The sequence below is a fragment of the Neofelis nebulosa genome, chromosome 9 (genome assembly GCF_028018385.1).
Source record: "Neofelis nebulosa isolate mNeoNeb1 chromosome 9, mNeoNeb1.pri, whole genome shotgun sequence".
Classification (NCBI taxonomy): domain Eukaryota; kingdom Metazoa; phylum Chordata; class Mammalia; order Carnivora; family Felidae; genus Neofelis; species Neofelis nebulosa.
This window is the reverse complement of record NC_080790.1, coordinates 15835302-15858900: the sequence shown is the minus strand read 5'-3', so window position 1 is coordinate 15858900 and position 23599 is coordinate 15835302. Positions and strand designations below refer to the sequence as shown.

General features: G+C 35.7%; 1 protein-coding gene across 12 annotated transcripts in view; it reads left to right on the top strand.

Annotated features, from left to right (window-relative positions):
- PUM2 (pumilio RNA binding family member 2) overlaps positions 1–23599 on the top strand; it is a 101961-nt gene that overhangs the window by 32015 nt on the left and 46347 nt on the right. For 11 of the 12 annotated variants that reach the window (XM_058682612.1, XM_058682619.1, XM_058682618.1 and 8 more), the window contains 7 exons: positions 4479–4666; positions 5226–5395; positions 8477–8747; positions 8987–9080; positions 15729–15854; positions 18653–18795; positions 19989–20118. In XM_058682612.1, coding sequence (XP_058538595.1) covers positions 4479–4666; positions 5226–5395; positions 8477–8747; positions 8987–9080; positions 15729–15854; positions 18653–18795; positions 19989–20118 — 1122 coding nt within the window. The remainder of the gene's footprint in view (positions 1–4478; positions 4667–5225; positions 5396–8476; positions 8748–8986; positions 9081–15728; positions 15855–18652; positions 18796–19988; positions 20119–23599) is intronic. The other variant, XM_058682610.1, reaches the window with a different exon arrangement.

Genomic DNA, 23599 nt, shown 5'->3' with positions numbered 1-23599 from the left:
TGTTTATTCTACAAATCATTAAAATACATTAAAAGGTTTAAAGTCTTTTATATTGGGAATGCAAGCTGGTGCAGCCACTCTGGAAAACACTATGGAGGTTCCTCAAAAAATTAAAAATAGAACTACCGTAGCAATTGCACTACTAGGTATTTATCCAAGGGATAAAGGCTAGCTGTTTCGAAGGGACACATGCACCCCAGTGTTTATAGCAGCACTATCAACAATAACCAAAGTATGGAAGGGCCCAAATGTCCATTGATGGATGAATGGATAAAAACGATGTGGTATATATGTGTATATGTATGTATATATATATGTGTGTGTGTGTGTGTGCGTGCGTGTATACACATACACACATATATATATAACATTACGTATATTTTATACACACACACACACACACACACAGTGGAGTATTACTCGGCAATCAAAAAGAATGAAATCTTGCCATTTGCAGCTACATGGATGGAACTGGAGGGTATTATGCTAAGTGAAATTAGAGAAAGACAAAAATCATATGACTTCACTCATATGAGGACTTTAAGAGACAAAACAGATGAACCCAAGGGAAAGGAAACAAAAATAATATAAAAACAGGGAGGGGGACAAAACAGAAGAGACTCATAAATATGGAGAACAAACAGAGGGTTACTGGAGGGGGTATAGGATGGGGGATGGGCTAAATGGGTAAGGGGCATTAAGGAATCTACCCTTGAAATCATTGTTGCACTGTATGCTAACTAATTTGGATGTAAATTAAAAAAAAATTATTAGTTGAAAAACTTTCATATTTAAATTTGTTTATTCAACTAAAATAATTGCTGAAAAGTTAGGTAGTACTAGATAATTTTAGTGATTAATAAATACTCTTATAGTAAAAATTGAGAAAGTTTGAAAACTTTAGCTATTAATTTATAGTGAAATTTTCTTAAAATACTGGGAATTTTCGGGGCGCCTGGGTGGCGCAGTTGGTTAGGCAGCCGACTTCAGCCAGGTCACGATCTCGCGGTCCGTGAGTTCGAGCCCCGCGTCGGGCTCTGTGCTGACAGCTCGGAGCCTGGAGCCTGTTTCCGATTCTGTGTCTCCCTCTCTCTCTGCCCCTCCCCCGTTCATGCTCTGTCTCTCTCTGTCCCAAAAATAAATAAAAAACCTTGAAAAAAAAATTAAAAAAAAAAAATACTGGGAATTTTCTTTGAAGTTTGTCGGTATGTAATATAATATGCCAGGTTTGGAGAATATGAAGGTAAATAAGATATTGCCCTCAAAGAATTTTTTTTTTTTTCTGGATTTGAATTAACCCATATTACATGGGTCTCATAATTTAAAGTATTCCATTATTTAGACTGGGACACATTTTTCCCACAAAAGACACTTTCCTTGCTAAAATTACATGTGCTTGAAAAGTTGAATGGTAGACATGTTTTGATTTTTGTTGTAAAGGTTGAGTGGTTAATTACTTTAGTTACCAGAACCAAATATTTTTTTAAAGCATTCCAAAGGAAAACATCTTGAGCACAACATGGTAATGAAAGATTATTTTCAAGATGGGTGGTTGGGAAATATTTTTGGTATGTTATATTTGGAGGATAGCTTGTACCAGAAGTAAAACATGTAAGCCACAAATTTATATATTTCTTTTAGTGTCAGATTTATATTTTGAATTTCTTATATCATTTCCTCTTGAAATTTTTTTTTTTTTTACGCTGTATGGATAAAATTCTGAAGATGAATGTTAGTCTTTACCTGGAGACATGTGAAAATTAGAAATGAATGAAAAATTTAGAAATTATTTTGTTTATAGAACATTTATTGGGGGGCGCTCAGGTGGCTCAGCCGGTTAAGCATCCAACTTCAGCTCAGGTTATGATCTCATGGTTCCTGAGTTTGAGTCTGCTTCTGGCTCTGTGCTGACAGCTCAGAGCCTGGAGCCTGCTTCAGATTCTGTGTCTCCCTCTCTCTCTCTGCCCCTCCCCTCGCTCACGTTCTGTTTCTGTCTCTCAAAAATAAACATTGAAAAAAAATAAAAAAACATTTATTGAATGCCAAGTATGTACAAATATGAATAAAGGAATTGCAGGAATAATGTCCTAAAGGAATTGTCAATCTAAAGATTCTTTCCATGACTGTAGGAGACTTTACCATATGCTTGGTTTCTCTAACTGAAACTGTCTTTTCCACCTTCATGTTTCCCTATTTTTTTTGCTCACTTTAACTCTTTACTCTTCATATCACTTCTTCTGGGATTCACTCTAAGATTGAGAAGGATTGATGCCCTTTCTTTATTTTTGCATAGTATCCTTGATTATTTTTACTGCTGCTCTTTTACTCTATTATGATTACCTTCTATTAAAACTATAATCTCTTTGAGGGCAGGTACTGCCATGTTTGTTCTAAGCACAATGCCTAATATGCAAGAGGCCATAAATCAACATTAGAACTAGTGAATGAATGGGTGAATGATTGAATGAAAAAAAATATAATGACTAATCTCTTGTGGATAAAGATACTGTAATGGAAGTGTTTTTATATGCTTTAACAAAAGTAGCAATCAAACCTACAGTTAATGAAGTGATGACTGAGTTCCTCCATTACAGTTCAGCCCTTTAAGGACTAGACCTCATACTGAATATTGTATATGATCACAAATGAACCAGAGGCAGCTCATTGGTTCCTTCTACAATTTTTTTTTTTGGCAGATCTAAAAAGTTGCCTCAACTGTTTAATTATAGTTGTATCCCATTTGTTCTCTAATCTTAAATACTGCTTTTCCTTTTTGTCCTAAAAACAATGTAGAAAGGGCACTCATATCAGGTGAATGTTTTTTTGTTAAAAATAAATGGGAAAGTTTTAAACTAGAAGGGATTTTTAAAAATAATCTTCAGGCGACAGGTTTTACACCAAGAGAAAATTCTGTGATATTAACTGATTTTTTTCTTTTTTTTAAGTTTTATTTATTTGAGAGAGACAGAGACAGCGTGAGCAGGAGAGGGTTAGAGAGGAAGAGAGAGAATCCCAAGGAGACTCTGCACTGTCAGGGCAGAGTTGGATACAGGGCTCAAACCCATGAAACCATGAGATCATGACCTGAGCTGAAACCGAGAGACCGACTGAGCCACCCAGGGGCCCCTGAACTGATTTTTTCAAACTTATTTGTTTGTGTTTATAGTGGTACAGCCTTGTGTTCTGAAATCTGTCCAGTACATAACTGAGCTTGAGGAGTGCCTCTGCCAATTTAGGAGTTATTTTTATTCTTCTAGGTTTTACTTTTAAAGGTTTTTGTTTTGAATTAGTATGAATCACAAAGAGAGCTTTAACATTTTAGTGAGATGCTTACAGGCAGCTGAGCCTTCACTTCAATGTTTGTCTCCCTTGACCTTTCTGGTTTGACTGGCTTCACATCAGCTTTTACTTATTTTTATTTTTATTTTTATTTTTATTTTTTACCAAATGGCTCTATCTGTATTCCCAAGAAATGTGCCTAGGCCAGTGAATATGAAGAGCCTTTAAAAAAAAATTTTTTTTAAATGTTTGTTTAATTTTAGGGGAGCGAGACAGAGTGTGAGTGGGAGTGAGGAGGGGCAGAGAGAGACCATGAGAGGGAGACATAGAATCTGAAGCAGGCCCCAGGCTCTGAGCTGTCAGCACAGAGCCCAACTAGGGGCTCGAACTCAAAAACTAGAGATCATGACCTGAGGCACCTAGGCACCCCTGAAGAGCTTTTTGTAAAGATTATAAAAACAATATGCTGAGGGGTTTTGTTTTGTTTTTTAATTTTTTTTTAACGTTTATTTATTTTTGAGACAGAGAGAGGCAGAGCATGTACAGGGGAGGGGCAGAGAGAGAGGGAGACACAGAATATGAAACAGGCTCCAGGCTCCGAGCTGTCAGCACAGAGCCCGACGCAGGGCTCGAACTCACGGACTGTGAGATCGTGACCTGAGCCGAAGTGGGACGCTTAACCGACCGAGCCACCCAGGCGCCCTTTGTTTTGTTTTTTTAAGGTAGAGCCAATAACCTTTTATTTATTTATTTATTTTTCCTGGGTTCTTTTTAAATTTAATTTAATTTTTTAAATTTACATCCAAATTAGTTAACATACAGTGCAACAATGATTTCAGGAATAGATTCCTTAATGCCCCTTACACATTTAGCCCATCCCGCCTCCCGCACCCCTTCCAGTAACCTTCTGTTTGTTCTCCATATTTATGAGTCTCTTATGCTTTGTCCCCCTCCCTGTTTTTATATTATTTTTGTTTCCCTTCCCTTATGTTCATCTGTTTTGTCTGTTAAAGTCCTCATATGAGTGAAGTCCTATGATTTTTGTCTTTGACTAACTTCACTTAGCATAATAACCCTCCAGTTCCATCCACATAGTTGCAAATTCTATGCTGAGTTTTTGTACTTCAATATATTAATGTAAATAAATTTTGGTTAGCTTAAAAGTACAAACGTGTAATTGTGTTCTTTCTTCCAAACAGACCATTCAATGTCCCAGCCTATTATGGTACAGAGAAGATCTGGACAGGGTTTTCATGGAAACAGTGAAGTAAATGCAATACTGTCTCCGCGATCAGAAAGTGGAGGCCTTGGTGTGAGCATGGTAGAATATGTATTAAGTTCTTCTCCTGCTGATAAATTGGATTCTCGATTTAGGAAGGGAACTTTTGTAAGTATTTTGAATAAAGAAATATTTAATAATTACTCAGTGGTTTTTTGGTTATCTTTAAGTCAGTTTATTTTTCTGTTTTTTCCCAAGAGCTAAAGGAAATTTTATAACTTATTGGAGCTCTTGTTTTCTTTTTTTGGCCACTTCCTGAAATAGATGAAATAGTAGAACCACTGGGAATATAATCTTAGCCATGTTACAAAAATCAAATTATATGAATTAAAAAACATAATTTGCAAGATTAAAATTGCTTACTTATGGTAGTGCTTGATGTGAATGTAACCGAACAAAATTATGCATTAAGTAAAATATTATCTCTTCTGTGGTGTTACTGCTCTTCCAGCCCCGCTATAGTTAAGGTTGCCTTAGCTCTTCTGTTATAAATCACTGTTTTGTGCTCAGTTTTTTGGCCTTTGATAAATTAGTTGATTATGAAAGTAAAATAAGGTTCAATGTTTTTGTTGTTTATGTGCACTATAGTGTAGTTTTAGGTCACCTTATGGTGCCTTTTTTTGTGTTCTATTACATATTCAGAATCAAACAGATTCTTTTTCTTCAGGGCACTAGAGATGCTGAAACAGATGGACCTGAGAAAGGAGATCAAAAAGGCAAGGCTTCTCCATTTGAGGAGGACCAAAACAGAGATCTTAAACAAGGAGATGATGATGATTCTAAAATAAATGGCAGAGGTTTGCCAAATGGAATGGATGCCGATTGCAAAGATTTTAAGTAAGACTTTAACTTTCTCAAGAAGAAAAGCATATCTCTTTAGGGATGATTACTGTTAGCTGATGTGGTTGATTTAGACACTTTTCCAATTTTGGTTTACTTTATTTCCCTTTGTACCTTGCGTTAATCCGGAAAAAGATTTAATTTTTTTATAAGGAATATTGATTATGAACCATTTTTTAAAAAATAGTTCAATAGAATAGTCTCTAAAACCGTGCCTTCCATTAAAGGAGTGATGTTAGACATTGCTGTTACCTTTCTGCTAATATGGTAGTCTAAATTTTAACTTTTTCCTGCCTGCTAAAATTTAGTGAATTTTAGGTTTAATCTGTGATTTTTCTTGGCATACTCCTCTTGGGGTTGCTCTTGAGCACCTTTTTTGTGGAGTTTTCTTTTTCTTCTATCCCTGTATTGTATCCCCCACCCCCCACTTAACTCTTAATCTTGGAAATGAGAAAACATAATTAGCTTAGGAGCTGTGACCTTTCTTGTTCATAAATACGAATTTGTGCTAATACTTAATATTCCTGAAATTAGGAAGTAGGGAACATATTAGAGATCTCAAAAAGTTAGTTTTAAGCTTAGAAGTCTTTAAGTTGTAACTTAGTTGTTTCTTGATGGCAATTAAATATTTTCTTCTAGCCTGTCTCAAATTAGCCAGTGTACCTTTACCTAGATATTAGAGAGTTGTTTTTTCATACTGAATTCCTATAACTTTATATTTCACTAATGAGATGCTGAAAATGAGCTGTTTTCTTTGAGGTCTTGTGAGCCACAGAATCTCCCTTAACTGAGTGTAATCATATATGTGGGTGGTATGCATTTACATTTATTATTGCCTTTAATTGTCAAAAGCAGAGTAACAATGTTTCCTAAAAACAGTGCCATTTGTATCTGTTCTAAGTGCAAAAAAGCATCCAAAACCAGTAAACCTCTTTGACGAGAAGTACATTTCATGCTTTTCAGTTTATTTTAGAGCCTTATCCTGATTGTGCTTTTCTGCAATTACCTAATCTGCGATTTAGCAAGGGTGTATATTTAAAACTGAGTTGATTATGAGCCCTTCAGAGTATGCATTTATAATTGAAGTGTTAATACACCATTAACTATAGCAAGAAAATAGCACCACTTGATAGCGTAATTCCCTTTTCTATTATATTCTCTATCACTATATTAGAGTTGTGTGTATGAAAGGCTATGCGTCTCCATATTAATACGGACTTGTACATTTATTAAAATTATAATTTTATTCCATTAAGGTTGGGGTATGTATTTAAAATCACTTACAAAATATTTTAGATACAGTATTGTATTTGATAGTATAAAAATGTGTCAGACATATGGCTGTGGCCATACAGTCACTATGCTCACACATCATTAATATGTACATTCATTGATACATCATCAGTATATAACCACTAGAGTGTAGAACTGAAAGGAAGGAGAGAACTATACCAGGCTTTATTTTTTTCCAGCTGATTTTTTTTTTTAAATATTCTTTAAAGAAAAAAAAATTTTTTTTTTAAGTTTATTCATTTTTGAGAGAGAGCGAGAGGGGCGGGGCAGAGAGAGAGGGAGGTGCAGAATCCGAAGCAGGCTCCAGGCTCTGAGCTATCGGCAGAGAGACCGATGCAGGGCTTGAACCCACAAACCGTGCTCAACTGACTGAGCCACCCAACCGCCCCTTTCTAGCTGATTTTAAAGAAGACCCTTTCAGTTTTATTTTTTTTCTTCCCATATATTCTGAAAGAAAAGCAAACCTTTGTGGAATATTCACATGAAAAATTATGTATGGTTAAAGGAGTTGCATTTAAATAAAATGCAAGTTCACCTAAGTATCTGGAAACAAATTCTTATAAGTAATTACTTGTAAAATGCTCTGTGTATGTTAGCAAATTTATCTCAATGTGAAGCTCCTGAAGTTGGGGGCAGAGTTACATAGATGTTAACAATTGGCAACGAAAGCCAGGTAAAATAGTTATTACCATTTATTTAATGTACTTATGGTTGAATATACTATGAACTCAAGCTTTCTAAGAACAAACTTACTTCTTGTGTGGGAAAGGATCTTGCGTAAAATAATTCTGTAGAAGAAAAGACATTGGTAAATGAGAATAGATTATATATAGAAATAAAGTTTAGATCATGAAAGATGTTGATAAAAGAGTCGATCCTTAATATTTAATCTTAATACATTTTTTTGGGAAAATTAAAGACGCTAGTTAGTAGAGGAAGTTGCTTTTTTGTATGTGGAAGTTTACTTTTCATTGAAGGGCATATTTAGTTTTTGGTAAATATGTTACATGTTTCCATTTCTTTCTGATGACTTAAACTGAAGCAATTTAGTGTGATAAAGATGGGTTTTTGAGAGCGGTCATAGAGGCTTTTCATAATTCCTTTTTTGTCCTCATTTGGAAAAATAAGTATAAGAAGATTATGTCTTTGGTCTCCTCCCTTAAGGAATTGAGGCCTGGAAGATGAAGTGATTTGCTCAAAATCATATTTAAAGTCGGAGTCCAGAGTCAGCCTTTGTCTTGGTTCATGTCCTTTTTTGTTATATCCCACATTTTACACTCTGAAGTCATGAAGGCCATCCTTTCTGGCCAGTCCCCTCCCCCCACCCTCCCCCAAATAGCAAGCAAGATTTTACGGGAAAATTCTGTACTCTTGGGCAAGACAGGAATATGGTAGGTGGATTTTGGTTTTGAGACTTCCCATGTTTGTCACTTGATAGGCTGCTATTCGTACTTATTTTGTCTGTGATTTGAGACAAAAGTTTCAGGTAGTCTAAGCCTGAATTGTGATATTGGGCAATTTCTTATCTGTAAAATTGAGTTATAGCTTTATGCTATTCACCGTGGAGAAAATAATCATTAGTAATATGAAAAAATGAAACTGTGTCAGTTCTTAAGACATTAAACTGGGGGGGGGGGTTGTAATAAAGTGGAATAATTAGTGACCTGGGGTGCCTGATTTGCTTTCTGTATTTTGCCGCCATTTGTTTTTCATGATTTTCCTACTTTCCATTCAGATTTGACTTACTACTTTTACTCATAATGCCTTTCTGTTTTCTTTATGTAGTCGTACTCCTGGAAGTCGTCAAGCCTCTCCAACTGAAGTAGTTGAGCGCCTGGGCCCCAATACTAATCCCTCAGAAGGATTGGGGCCTCTTCCTAATCCTACAGCTAATAAACCACTTGTTGAAGAGTTTTCAAATCCTGAAACCCAGAATCTGGATGCCATGGAACAAGTTGGTCTGGATTCCTTGCAGTTTGACTATCCTGGTAATCAGGTACCCATGGACTCTTCAGGAGCTACTGTAGGCCTTTTTGACTACAATCCCCAGCAGCAGGTAAAGCATGCCCCTTCAGTGAAGCTTCTCTGAATTATGTACCGGTGTAGCCTCTGGTGCTGTGAGGCATGGACATGAATAATAGGAGTGTTCTTAAATACTTAATGTTTTATAAATAAAATGTTTTTGTAGTTGAGAAAGTGATTGAAATATGTGTTTAAAATAATCTATTCTCAGCTTTCTAAATAGAAATTAAATGCTTTGAGACTAATCTTTGTTTTAAATATTTTCCCTAATAGCTCTTTCAGAGGACTAATGCACTAACAGTTCAGCAGTTAACTGCAGCTCAACAGCAGCAATATGCATTAGCTGCAGCTCAGCAGCCACATATAGGTGAGTCTTTATAAGTTACCATTTTGATTAGACTGTTAGCAACTCTTGTGTTAGTATTTATTAGAATGTTTTATTTTTCTATAATTGTATGGGGTTCTTGTTTTAAAACGTCTTCTTAAAAGAGTAATAGATTACATGGCAGGAGTAAAGATTAACTAGGGAAGAACTGTTTCTGATTTTTGTATCGTTAAATAAAAATGTATAATAATGATGAAAGCTGTCAGCACATAAGGTCAGTGTAAAGTTAAGAGAGTCAAACACTTGGAAATTCAAATGTAGTTATTTGTGTCTTTTGTCAAGTAAAAATGCTTATTTAAAAAAATGGTTTGGGAATCAATTCCAAGAAAATTCCTTAAAATATTTTCTTCTTCACTTCATTAAGTTATTTGGACTTTGACCTTTAGCCTTTAACATGAATTATTATTATACCTTTGTTATTGCTAGAGTCAAAGCATTGGTACATGTTGTCCATGTTGGGGTTTTTTATTTTTAACTTTTCAATTTGAAGTAATTCTAAATTTACATGGAGTTGCAAAGAGAGTACAGAGAGGTTCCCCACACAGCTTTCCCTAAATGGTTACATCTTACATAATCATAGTACACTACCACAATCCGGAATATGATATTGGTAAATGTATATGTATAGTATTACATCATTGTATCACATGTGTAGATTTATATAACCACGTTTATGCCTGGTTTTAGCTAACCTTGATTTATTTCTTGGTTGGAAAAGTTGTGAATATTCTCAACATCATAATCAGTGGAAGGGGGAGATATTTATTAAGTTGTTTCTCTTCCCTTACATTTGTATTGTTCTTTGTCAATCCAAGAAGGACATCTAGGTCCCAAATTTTATTTTTGGTTTTTATCCAAGATGACCACACATTTCTAGGTGACTTCTAATAGCACCATGCATTCTTTGCCTCCAACTTTCTTTATTCCTATACTTAATCCTTCCTTCTCATTGTTAGAAACATAGTGATTCCTGTCTACTAATGGACTAGTGTAACGCTTTTATTTATTTCTTTATGGTATGGTTTAATATATGACAGGCTAATAGTATGCCCCTTATTGCTCTTCCTTTTTGAAGTTTTCTCTTCTTATAAGCTTTTTTATATAAACTTTAGACTTCATTTATTTACTACCAGAACATTGGGTTAAAATTTTAAATTAACTTTGGGAAAATTGACATCTTTATGATATTAAGTATTCTAATCAGGACATGGTGTATTTTTATTTTTGTTGACATCTGCTTATGTGTTGTTTATGAGTGCTTTAAAGTTTTTATCATATAAGTTTGCATATTTCTTAATAAGTATATTCTTAGATATTTTATCTTTTACTATCATTGTAAATGGCTTTTATATATCTTTTAATTGGTATCTGTGAAAGCTCTTGATTGTAAATGCTAACTTCTATGAATACTTTCTAATAATTGAATCATTCTTGTGTTCATGGAATAAAAATGTATATATAATTCTCTTGATGAGCTCTTTCAATTGGCTAGTGTTTTATTTAGGGTGTTTGCATCAATAATGTGTATATGAAATTAGTGTTTACATTTGTATGTATGTTTGTTTTTTCATTTTTTTGGTCAGATTTGTCATAAAAAGAATTTAGAAATATCTCCCTTTGTAGTACCCTGGAGTATTTCAAGTAACATTGGACTTATATGGTCTTTTAAGAGACCATAAGGCAGAATTTCTTTGTGAAGCCATCTGGAAGACTATGCAATTAAATTTGAAAACCTGAATAAAATGGAAATATTTCTAAGCGTAATTTACCAAAATTGATCCCATCTTTTAAAAACATTTATTTTGAGAAAGAGAAGGCACATGAGCAAGGGAGGGGCAGAGAGAGGGTGGGGGTGGGGGAGAGAATTCCAAGCAGGCTCAACACAGCACAGAGCCTGACACAGGGCTCAAACTCGCAAACCAGATCATGACGTGAGCTGACACCAAGAGCCAGATGCTTAATGCACTGAGTCACCCAGATATAAGAATCCTACCTTTTAACCTTTGTTCCACAGTTAAATGTATTTATTGTTGACCATCACTCTTTTTATCCAAGTTTGACTAGTAATTTCATGGGTGTCTGATAGCCTACTTTAGAACAGCACTTTACAACAGAAATATAGTATGTGCCACATAGAGTTTTAAATTCTTTTGTAGCCACATTAAAAAAAAATTTTTTTTTAATGTTTATTATTTGAGAGACAGAGAGCAAACAGGGGAGGGGAAGAGAAAGACAAGGAGACACAGAATCGGAAGCAGGCTCCAGGCTCTGAGCTGCCAGCACAGAGCCCATCGCGGGCCTCAAACCCAAAGACTGTGAGATCATGACCTGAGCCGAAGTCAGCCACCCAACTGACTGAGCCACCCAGGTGGTGCAGCGGCGGAGTGGGTTCTAACCTTAATTGGGATTTCAAATTAACAATAAAAGCATGTATTTGGAAAATAGCTCCGAGATAATTGGGTCCTATTCCTAATGTATCAAAATTTTAAATGAGAAAAAGTTTTGCAAGATATTTTGCCTCTTTGATAGACAAAGAACCATAGATTAAAACAAAATATTTTTAATGCTTTATTTTACCAATGCTTTATTTACCAAGAGATTGACAACTCTTTAACAGTTTAGTAGGGGCACCTGGGCAGTTCAGTCTGTTAAGTATCCAACTCCTGATTTCACCTGAGGTTATGATCTCATGGTTCATGAGTTTAAGCCCCATGTTGGGCTCTGGGCTGACAGTGGGAAGCCTGCTTGGGATTCTCTCATGCCCCTGCCCCTCTCCCACTTGTGCTTGCCCACCACCCCCTCAAAATAAATAAACTTAAAAAAAAAAATTTAAATGGTTGGGTAATGTCCAAATTTGACAGGAGTGTGAATGGCATATTCATATATTCCTGATGGAAATTGGCACAACTTTCCTGGGGAGTAATATGGACATATTGGCCAAGAATTGGTGTATATTTTCCCATTTAAGTGAATTAAAAAAATTTTTTTAATCTTTATTTATTTTTGAGAGAGAGGGAGAGAGAACGCGCTTGAGCAGGGAAGGGGTAGAGAGAGAGGGAGACCCAGAATCTGAAGCAGGCTCCAGCCCGTGAGCTATCAGCACAGAGGCTGATGCAGGGCTCGAACTCACGAACTATGAGATCAAGACCTGAGAGAAGTCAGACAGTCAACCGACTGAGCCACCCAGGCGCCCCTCATTTAAGTGAATTTTTAAATTTTTAAATGTTTATTTACTTTTGAGAGAGAGACAGACAGACACACACACACACACACACACACACTGAGTGGGGGTGGGGCAGTGAGAGAGGGAGACACAGAATTCAAAGCAGGCTCCAGGCTCTAATCTGCCAGCCTAGAGCCTGACATGGTACTTGAACCTTAACTGAATTTTTATAAAGATAGGATGATAATGCAGAGACCTTGCATACTAAAAGAATAGTAAGATTATTATAACAAAAGATTGTGGACCATCTGACTATATATCCTTAATAGACTGGTTAAATCATGTATGTTCCTTCTGTATATTAGAAAGAATGACTTGATAGGTTACCTGTTGACATAGAAAAGGACCTATGGTTAATTGGAAAGTGAAAAATACATATTAAAGTGCCATTATAGCCTACAGTATATAAAATGTGTGACTGTGTGTGTGTTCATTTCAAAATTGAAAATGATGTATATACCTACGTGTATGTATAAACATAAATATATAAACACATTTGTATACACGTGCAAACATAAATATATATATGTAAAGTGTATTTGCTGTCTAGTAAGTTGTAAATATTTCTAAATTAATCATGAACTTAATAAAAACACATGAAAAACATTTTTTCAATAAGTTTCAGTATGTATCCATTAGGCTAAACTAATTCCTTTCCCCCCCCACATACCTGAAACTTTACTTCATATCTGCTTTATATCTCATATTTGTTTTATAACAAATATGGAGAAAACTATATTAAAATCCTCTCTAAAATTGAATAATTCAGTAGAATATAAGCCAACAGTCAGTAAAGATTACATGAGGACTTTGACTTTCCGTTTTGTAAACTCCACTAGTATTGGAGATCTTAAAAGCAAGCTTTTTAAATCATAAAATATGGAACATAAAAAAATTATATCCTGGCTTTGAGATTTTGTAGGGGTATGAGTAGGACATGAATACCACAACATCCATCATTTTCTTTGTGACAAAGACAATTTATGATAGAGGAAACAGGGAAATCTTGAAACCTTTCCCCTAGGGCTTAGTTAAGAATGCAACTCTGAGCAAATGATTTTTTAAATAGTGCAAGGATATTATTTAACTCTCTCTCTCTCTTTTTTTTTTTTTTCTAGTTTATTTATTTTGAGAGAGAGCCTAAGCAGGGGAGGGGCACAGAGGTAGGGAGGAGAGAGAGAATCCCAAGCCGACTCCCCACTTTCAGCACAGGGCCCAAGACAGAGCTCCATCCTAGGAACCGTGAGCTCATAGCCTGAACTGAAATCAAGAGTCAGACACTTAATCTAATGGGCCACTCAGGTGCCCCTGAACCCTCTTTTAGTCTTCCTTTATTAAAAGCAGAGTTTTGGGAGCTCCTGGGGAGCTTAGTTTGTAGAGTGTCTGACTGTTGATTTTGGATCGGTTCATGATCCTAGTATCAAGCCCCATGTTGGGGTCCATGCTGAGTGTGGAGCTTGCTTAAGATCCTCTCTCTGCCCCTCTCCCGCTTGTGCGTGCGCATGTGTGTATTCTCTTTTCTTTCTCAAATAAAATTTTTAAAAACTCATTTTTCAAATGGTTGTGCCTGTACATGAAATCAGTGTTGTGGGGTATGGCCACTAGTTTTAGAAATTAAATAGATTGTAGAAATTAATAAATTTAGTAGAAAATACTAAGTTACATGGAACTTTATAAAGATAAATTTTTTTTGATATTTTTGTTTGTGGCATGTATATGTATATATGGTCACTAGGTTGATGTGAAATATATTTCATATTATGGGTCACATTCAGAACATTTAAAAACTGCTATAATATAGTTAGAATGGAGTTTCTGAACCTTGATTTCAAGGTTTAGAGTAAGTGTTCCTTTTGAATTCTTTCTTTTAAGTCATTTATACCCACATGCTTTTATTCTCCTATTCTCCCCCTTAATCATGTTTTTATTTATTTTTAAATATTTTTAAGTAACCTCTACACCCATGTGGGGCTTGAACTCTCAACCCCAAAATCAAGAAATCATGTGCTCTACTGACATAACCAGCCAGGCGCCCTATTAATCATCTTGTAAATTGAATTTTTCTGAGCTCTTGTAACTTTTTTTTTTAATTTTTTTTAACGTTTATTTATTTTTGAGACAGAGAGAGACAGAGCATGAATGGGGGAGGGTCAGAGAGAGAGGGAGACACAGAATCTGAAACAGGCTCCAGGCTCTGAGCAGTCAGCACAGAGCCTGACGCGGGGCTCGAACTCACGGACCGCGAGATCGTGACCTGAGCCGAAGTCGGACGCTTAACCGACTGAGCCACCCAGGCGCCCCTCTTGTAACTTTTAAAACACCTCCTTTCCCATTATTTCCTCACCTTCCACTTGTTTTCCAGAAGAGACAACTCAAGTCCATACCTTACAGTGACTTGTATACACAGTACTTTCTTGATACCAGCAGTTTTCTTTAATAAGTACTGCAAACGAATATTTAAAAAATCTTCTTCCCTGCCTTTTACCGAATTCACGTTAGCAGTCATTAGATGCAGAAGTGGCCTTAAAGTCACAGTTCTGCCTAAAGCTCTTCATTGTTATTCTGTTGCTTTCTGGGTAAAGTCCAAACTTAACATGACCCAGGAAGGTGTTCACAGGTCTTCATTCTGATTGTAACTCCAATTTTGTCTTGTCTTGCCCTGCCCTACAACCCCACATCATCCTACCCACACTTTCTGAAGCTCACTAGGTACCCCTTCTCTCTGTGCCTATAGCTCCTACTATACTGTATTCTAATTTTCAATTTGTTTTTCTCATTAGATGGATTGATTTGTGAGGGCAGATCATGCCTTCCTCACTATTGAATTCTTAGCTCACAGTATAGCTTAATAAAGATTAAATTAAAAAATACTGGGGCGCCTGGGTGGGTCAGTTGGGCATCTGACTTTGTCTCAGGCCATGATCTCGCAGTTGATCAGTTTGAGCCAGGCTTCAGGCTCTGTGCTGACAGCTTGAGCCTGGAGCCTGCTTCTGATTCTGTGTCTCCTCCTCTCTCTGCCCCTCCCCTGCTTGTGCTTTGTTTCTCAAAAATAAGTAATAAGCATTAGAAAAACAAAAGAGAAACTACCGTTGAACAATAGTAGTTCTAACTCTAAACATTCATTGTGTGTCTGTTTTGCTAGTTCTACACAGTCCTTTCATATTTGGTATCATGTTTTAACTCTCACAAAAATCCTCTAAGATAAGTGGTGATACATCTATTTCCTAAATGAAGAATCTTAGAGTCAGGTGATGTTACATGCCCAAAGTCACTCAGTTAATCAGAGTTTGAACCACTATACGCACTCTGCTTCCCCACTCCAAATTCAGTGTAGAAATTATTTTACCTAATGAAGAAAATTATACTTTACATCTTCATTCATTATTTCTCCCCTTTTTAAAATACAGCTGGTGTATTCTCAGCAGGCCTTGCTCCAGCTGCATTTGTGCCAAATCCGTATATTATTAGTGCTGCTCCTCCAGGGACTGATCCATATACTGCAGCAGGGTTGGCTGCAGCAGCAACATTAGCAGGTAACTTATTGTTCATTCTCGTTGCTAATTATGGATTTAGTTTTAATTTTCTTACAAGTTGTGTTTTTGTCTATTTGGTGGGCAATTTGAAGTTCCTAAGAAAATCTGAAACACTTATCTAGAATCAAGTGACGTTTCCAGAGAGTTAGTTTACTATTTGTCCAGTTTTAATGCTGTAGGAAAAAGCCGAAGCTTGAGAACTTTTTCCTTTTGTACATAGTTGGTTTCCAATTCAATTTTGTAGTTTCAGAAATCTTACATTGCCAACCACAGATCTTTTTTCTGACCAGTTCCATCACCCACAGAGACAGTGCAAAAGTAAAGTTACTTCTAATGCAGTAAACTGGGGTAGGTACCATAGATACCCAGGTCAGGGAGAGTATGAGGTAAGGAGCTTCAGCAGTCTTGAGAGAATGAGTATCTAAAAAGTAAAGTTTATTTAGCAGTGTTAAAATATGCAAGCCGACTGAGGGGCAAAAAGGTGGCATGGAGTTGGAAAGCACTTAACTGTCAAAACCAGAAACTGCCACTCAAAGTCTAAAATGAAAACCAAAACTATACAAATGTTATGTATCAGTAATATGGCAGTAATACTGGGGAAAAATGTTTTTAAACCCAAAGCTGTATTTCTTGCTTATTTAAGTAGTAAGGACAGTTGTGTGCTGGTCAGGCACCATCCTATTGAGCCAAGCAAACAATTTGCTGATCTTCTGTGTAGGGTTTTGAAGAAGAGGTTGTTTTAGGTTGAGTTGGTTATAGAGACAAATGAATTAGTCTTAGGCATGGGTTAATGTTGGTTACAGAGGCAGGAACAGGGTCATGTCAGCCATAATAAATGTGTGTTCACTGGAGTGAGCCTGCCAACTGACTGACTTTCATAACTCCAGACTATCATGATTTTTAAACTTTGTTCAATGATATGAATTGTCACTGATGAATTTGACAATTTTAAACTCCACTTCTGGCAGTTATTATCCTGACTGTAGAACAGTCAGTCTTTTCCTGGGAGTTAGGGGACTTGTTTTTTATACTCAAGACTGTTTTAAGAAGTGAAAAAATAAATGTTAATTTCAAATTTAGTTTGATAGCTTATTTAGGAGACTGAAACCAACCTATCACATTCAGTAGATTTTAGTATTAGTATAGATCTGCACGTAATTCCATAAGGAGGGGATGAGCTTTCTTGGTGCCATTTAACTGGATGTTAGTATGTAAAATTCTGGTATATCATACAATCTATGGACTTTAAGGAAACCTTAAGAAATGGTTAGTTTTCAGATTAAGCATTCTAGGCATTTTGGATTCAGGCTTTCTAAGACCAGTGGTGTCCAATAGAAATATAATGTGAGCCAGATAATGCAATTAAAATTTTCTAGTATCTACATTATAAAAGCAAAAAACAGATGATATTAATTTAAATGTTTGATTTATCCCAACACAACCAAATATTTTAATATAATTAATATTTTTTTAATTACTAATAGATATTTTACTTTTTTTTTCATGCAAAGTCTTCAAAATCCTGTGTATATCATACTTAAGACCATATCTCAGTTCGGGCTGTCTAACTTTTTAATTCTTCAGTAGTCACAGGTGGCTTCTGGCTATTGTTTTGGGCAAAGAGGTTCTAGATAGATATTTGACTTTTGTTTTGATAATGTATTCTTCATAAATCCTGTTAACAGTTTTCATTGTAGATGGTGCTTAAACTATTTTCAGAAATAATACTTTAACTTTAAGTTTTTTAATGCTTTTCACTTTAGTGATTCAGTCAATTGTACTGGGCTTTATTTTCCTCCAAAACAAAGTGAATCCAAGAGTTTAACTTTTTAAAATATTAGATATATTAAAATTGTATCCGTGGAATTTTAGGCCATCTTTATTTTATCAATTAATAATCATGACATCTTGCTCATCAACTTAACGTGGAAATTATTGTGCATAATGCTGTTTATTCCCATAGAAGCAGATGTTACCTTGAATAACATAGACTAGAGCAAGCACACTTCATTCTATTTTTCCTAGTTTGCTTTCACATGTCTGTGTCCCTCTGTGCCTTTATATTACTTGGTTCTTTCTTGTCTTTACTCACTAGTTCCATTTTCCTAACCACATAAGCAGTGATGTTTCATTTGTTTTCATGCAATTTTCAGTTGCTTTGTGAGAATTGTGACTAATTGTTTCAAATATGAAGAATATTTTTAATAAAAACTTTAACTAAAAAATATTTTTAAATTCAAGGTTTACAATTCAAATACAGTTGTCGCAAGCTTGGTACAAGAATGTTCCAAAGTTTTATGTTGTAGATTGCAAATAAAAAGATAAAAGTGTTTTGTAATATTTTGGTAATTTTTTTCAATATTCAGAAAATAGCCTTTTAAGAGAATTTGAATTGAACATAGTAAATCTTGCAGTTTTATGAAGTCTAATGTTCCCTGAGTATATTATCTGTGTTTGCCAGTATCAAACCCATAAACTGGCATTCAGTAACTGTTGCATAGATGGTTAAGTATCCTGTTAGTTCATTGGTCTTTTTGACTTTAGCTTTACCATCTCCATTGAGGCCACTGCTGTCACTCCTGTTTCTCTTGAAGTAATCATAACCTGAATGAGACTTTTTCCTACTAGAATCAGGAAAAAAAGAAAGGATATAGCAGGTGTAAGTGGGTTGGGGATTATAAGGACATTTGCTTTAACTCGTATACAGTGTTCCTTTTTATGATCTAATGGTAACTGATTTATCTATAAAATGTAAGTAACTTTTTTTTTGGGGGGGCGGGGTGGGGTGTGGGGTTTAGGTCCAGCAGTGGTTCCACCTCAGTATTATGGTGTTCCATGGGGGGTGTATCCAGCCAATTTATTTCAGCAACAAGCTGCAGCTGCGGCAAACAACACAGCAAATCAGCAAGCAGCATCACAAGCTCAGCCTGGACAGCAACAGGTATAGGCCTGCCTTCATTAAATCATACCTGAAGAGTCCTTGAAATTCAATGAGTTCCTTGTTTTCAAGATGTGTGTCTTTTCATCTCCTCAGCATGTAATGTAGTACCTATATACAAGTATTGATTACATGGTGGTTTTTTTTTTCTAATTGGTATTACATGAATTTAAAGATTTAGGTGTATTCCATTTCTACATTTTTGTTATAGAAACTGTTGAAATCTCTAGCAGATATTAATTTTTCATCACCTTTTCAGGTGTGCTCATGTTCCTATCAAAGTAATTGTCACTTCATTTTCTTCTGGGTATTTAAATTACTATTTTAAATATTAACTTAATACATTTCTGACTAGAAAATGATTACAGAGTACTTTATATTTTTAAGCAAGCTGGAGAAAATTGAAAAGAGGAAATATTTTCACTACTGGTTAAATTTAATTTCTTCAAAAAGAAAATGTTTATTACAATGGTTTTGGTTGGTTTTGGGTTTTTGAAATTTCTGCTGCTTTTATGTTTTGATAAACCGTTTTGATAAATGTAGAAACACTATTGGTGATTTCTGACTTCTGATTGTCAAATTCTTCATATTTATACCAAAGAAGCAACTTACTGACAAGTGTAGTGTTACTTGGCAGTTAAATTTTATTCTAAATTTCCTTTATGTGGTTTATTACTGTATTGGTGTTCTGTTGAAGCTGTCCTTTGGCTCAGTCCTTGTAGATTAGACCATGGCACCATTTAATAAATTATTTTTCAATCTATATCTTCTTTGGGCAAACATGAAAATATACTACTTGACCAATACACCTATGTGTGAGGCTTATTTACAGTGAATACCGCTTGTCCTGAATTGTTCATCTATCTTTGTGAAATTAATATGATCTAAAATTTTGCCATTCCCCGCCCCCCCCCCCCAATAAATTTCTTTGGTAAGAAAAAGAGCACAAATACTAAAAATTACTTTTCGTTAGGCCTTCAAGAATCTCTAGATGTTACTTAATAGATTGTTCTAGTTGTCATGAGCCAGTGATTGTGTTTTTGATTTTAAGTATTTTGTATTTTTTCATGCCAAATCATCGTTTCATTGCATATAAATATGTTCGAAGAATATCCAAAGGCAATGTACTCTGGGATAAATTTATTTATCTGTTATTTTATAATTTCATTTTTAAGGAAATCATTTGTCCTTTGTAGGTTCTCCGAGCTGGAGCAGGTCAGCGCCCTCTTACTCCCAATCAGGGCCAGCAAGGGCAGCAGGCAGAATCACTTGCAGCAGCAAATCCAACTTTGGCTTTTGGTCAGGGTCTTGCTACCGGCATGCCAGGTATACAGTTAGTTAATTCTAGAAATTTGCATAGGTTTGAAATGTTAAATGTAATCACTCACATTGAAGAGTGAAAAAATCAGAACTATCTTTTAAGTCTTGCCTACCTTGCAAGAAGTTATTTAGAACTCAGGGGCCAATAGTTGAAATCTATATTTTTTGTGAGACCGCGATCGCGAACATGTACTGGAATTCTACGTACATCCATTTTTTCTTACTCTGTATATGGCATAAACTATAGCATTTTCTCAACATAGTCCAGAATTCTTGAAGCATGCTTCAAGAAGTAAAATCAGTTGGTTAGAGTTGTCATGATAAGACAAAACCTCTATGTGCTGTTGCTGCTGAATAAGAAGGTCATTTAGTTAATATGAGAAGTTTGCAGCTAAAATTTTCCACTGTTTCATTGTGTTTAGCCAATTTATAGTATTATGAACTATTGGTATCTATAACCTGATAGCAAGTGTATACTAAAATACACCTATGAAAGCCTAATGCAAAGAAAATGATAAAACTTTATTCCCATTACCACAGTACAACTTTTAGAAGGAGCCAAAAAAATAGATCTTTGTTGTGAAGTAGATTTTCATGAAACTAGATACAAAATTACAACTTTAAGAATAATGCAAGGACAATAATTTTCTTAAACCAAGAAAAGCACTTATGTTTTTAAAGTGAAATTTAAAGCTACATTTGAATATCAGTAGATAATGCGTCATTTCCTATTCTGTTCTCTCCTGAAGACTCACTTTCTCTCTTAAGTATCCGTTTTTTTCACTCTTAGTATATGAGTAATTATTCCTGTAACTGTATAGATTACTTATTAATGAAATGAGTTTCAGTTTCCAGTTAATTGTAATTTAGTTAAATTTTCAGATCATTTAGGAATCGTATTTAATGTATCGGAAAATATATGTGATTGAGGGTTTCTTGTATGTGTTACATGTGGCTGAATGCTTCTGTATGTTACTTTGAGAATTTCTATATTGATTACATTCATTCTGTTATCTCTGGGATTCTAAGGTCTGATTTCATCATCTTGTCTAGCCCACTGGCTAAAGAGAACATGTTAATATTATAGTCTCTGAAGTACAAATGATAATAGAACGGGAGTGTTCTCATTATTTTCTTTTTTTATTTTACCCCAGCTATGTAGTTGCTTCGGGGAAGCTGCTTACCTGAAGCCGTGAAGCTGAAGTTGTAGACACGTGGAAGGACATGGAGGCAGGGCTAAAAGGGAACTGAACTGAAAGTTTATGAAAGATAGTACTAAGACGGCTCTGGGTTCTTCTATTTGTCTCACACTTCTTTTAAGCCTGCCTCCATGATTCCTTTCAGTAACTCTAATATTAACTCAGTAACAATTGCAAAGTAAGACCTCCTCTTCTCCATCCTTATTTTTCTCAATTCTTTGGTGTGTTTCACCATATTGACTAAGTCTAACTCTCTACAATGTCTCTCTGTCGTGACACTAGCCTCTGTGATAATTTGTTTTCCTGGATTTCCTATCTTTTTCATTGCTTTGATCAGTTTCCCTTTCCTCTGTATAAATCCTTAAACGTGGAAGACAGTTACTTTGGACTAGATACTTTGGAATCAGAGGTGCCATATTTCCGTACAACCTAGTTGAGTCACGTTGGCCAACTTTTCTCTTTGAACTTCAGTTTCAGTATTGGAACAATAGATGTTCTTTTGTGTGTGTATGTGTGTGTGTGGGTGGGTGGGTGGGCGGGGTGGGGGGAGACTGTCTGCTTTCATCATTTCAGCTATCATTCCTATTCCAGTAAACTAATGAGTTTACATCTACATCTTGGACTCTTTTGAACATCTAACATATTTCTGCCTTTGTATTGGACATTACCATGTGTATGTTCCAGCAGTCCTCAAAACTCATAGTGTCAAAAAAAAAATATGAACTCTCTCCCAGATTTGCTTATCTTAATGTTTATTTTAGTATTAATTTCACTGTACTCTTGAACTAGAAACTTTTGGCTTCAGTCTCAGAATCCTCTTCAACTCTTGATTTTCTTCTGTGCTTCGCATTCAATAATTTGTCAGTTCTTGTTCATTCTATCTCATGTTCCCTTTCTTTTTCATCTGTGCTATTCTTGTTCAGCCTCTTTCTTAACCTCCCACTAACTCTGCCTCCCAATCTCTTCTGTTCATTTATCTTTTTTTATTTATCTTGAGATTATCTTGAGAGAGGGAATCCTAAACAGGCCCTGCACTGTCAGCACAAAGCCTGACATGGGGGGAGGGGGGCTGAATCTCACAAACCATGAGATCATGACCTGAACGGAAATCCAGAGTCAAACACTTAACCGACTGAGCCACCCAGGCGCCCCCATTTCATCTTGTTATTCTTCTTTCAGTTAACCTTTCAAAAATATAAGTTAGTTTTATACCATTCTGGTTCTTAATATTTTGCTTAAAAAATTTTTTTTAACGTTTATTTTTGAGAGAGTGCGAATGGGGGAGGGGCAGAGAGAGGGAGACACAGGATCCAAAACAGTCTTAAAGCAAGGCTCCATTGTGGGGCTCAAACTTAGAAACAGCGAGATCATGACTTGAGCCAAGTTGGACACCCAATCGACTGAGCCACCGAGGTGCCCCTTAATATTTTCAATGATCTAGTCCCAAACTACTTAATTGATAGTATCCTTCCATAGTCCTATGCTTTAACACACTAGACCATATACTACCAGCCAGAGATAACTTGTACTTTTTATGCCTCTAGCCCTAGCTAATGGTTTTTAGCTTAGAATACCCTTTTACACATTTTAAGGGAAATTGGGATAGATAGAGTTTAACATTATTATTTTTCTTTAACTCTGGTTTATAAACATTTTGTAATTAGCTTTCCTTCTCATCCTTCAGTATTCTTTGCATAAAGCCTTCCTGATCTTTCTTTCCCAGTATGTCTTCATCAGTAATTACTCTTCTTGCACCTTTCTTTAGTTCTTCTGTCTGCCTTGCATTTCATTTAGTTATTTGTGATTTCTCAATTCTGCCCTTGCTTTACCATGTTAAAGTTAGAAAATGTCTTCAAGTAGAACAACACTTTCTATTTCTCTTTGAACGGAAGTTAGTAGATCAGTGTCTTGTCTCAAAACAAAGTGGCATCTTAGAATTAAGGAGGGGTGCTGTGGCTCTGTCAGTTAGGTGTTTGACTTTGGCTCAGGTGGTGATCTCATGGTTTAGAAGTTCAAACCCTGTATCAGGCTCTTTGCTGTCAGCAGAGCCCGCTTTGGATCCTGTGTCCCATCCCCCCACTTTGTCCCTCTCCTGCTTGCATGCTTGCTCTCACAAAAATAAACATTTAAATTTAAGGACGTAGTACATTACCTCCTCTACTAGATTGTATAGTCCTTGTGGTTAGGGACCATGTCTTTTTTTTTTTTTTTTTTTTAAAGCCCCTGTGTCTTACCAGACTTTCTGTAAAGAAAGATAACACACAGTAGAAATTAGAAGCTTTTGAACT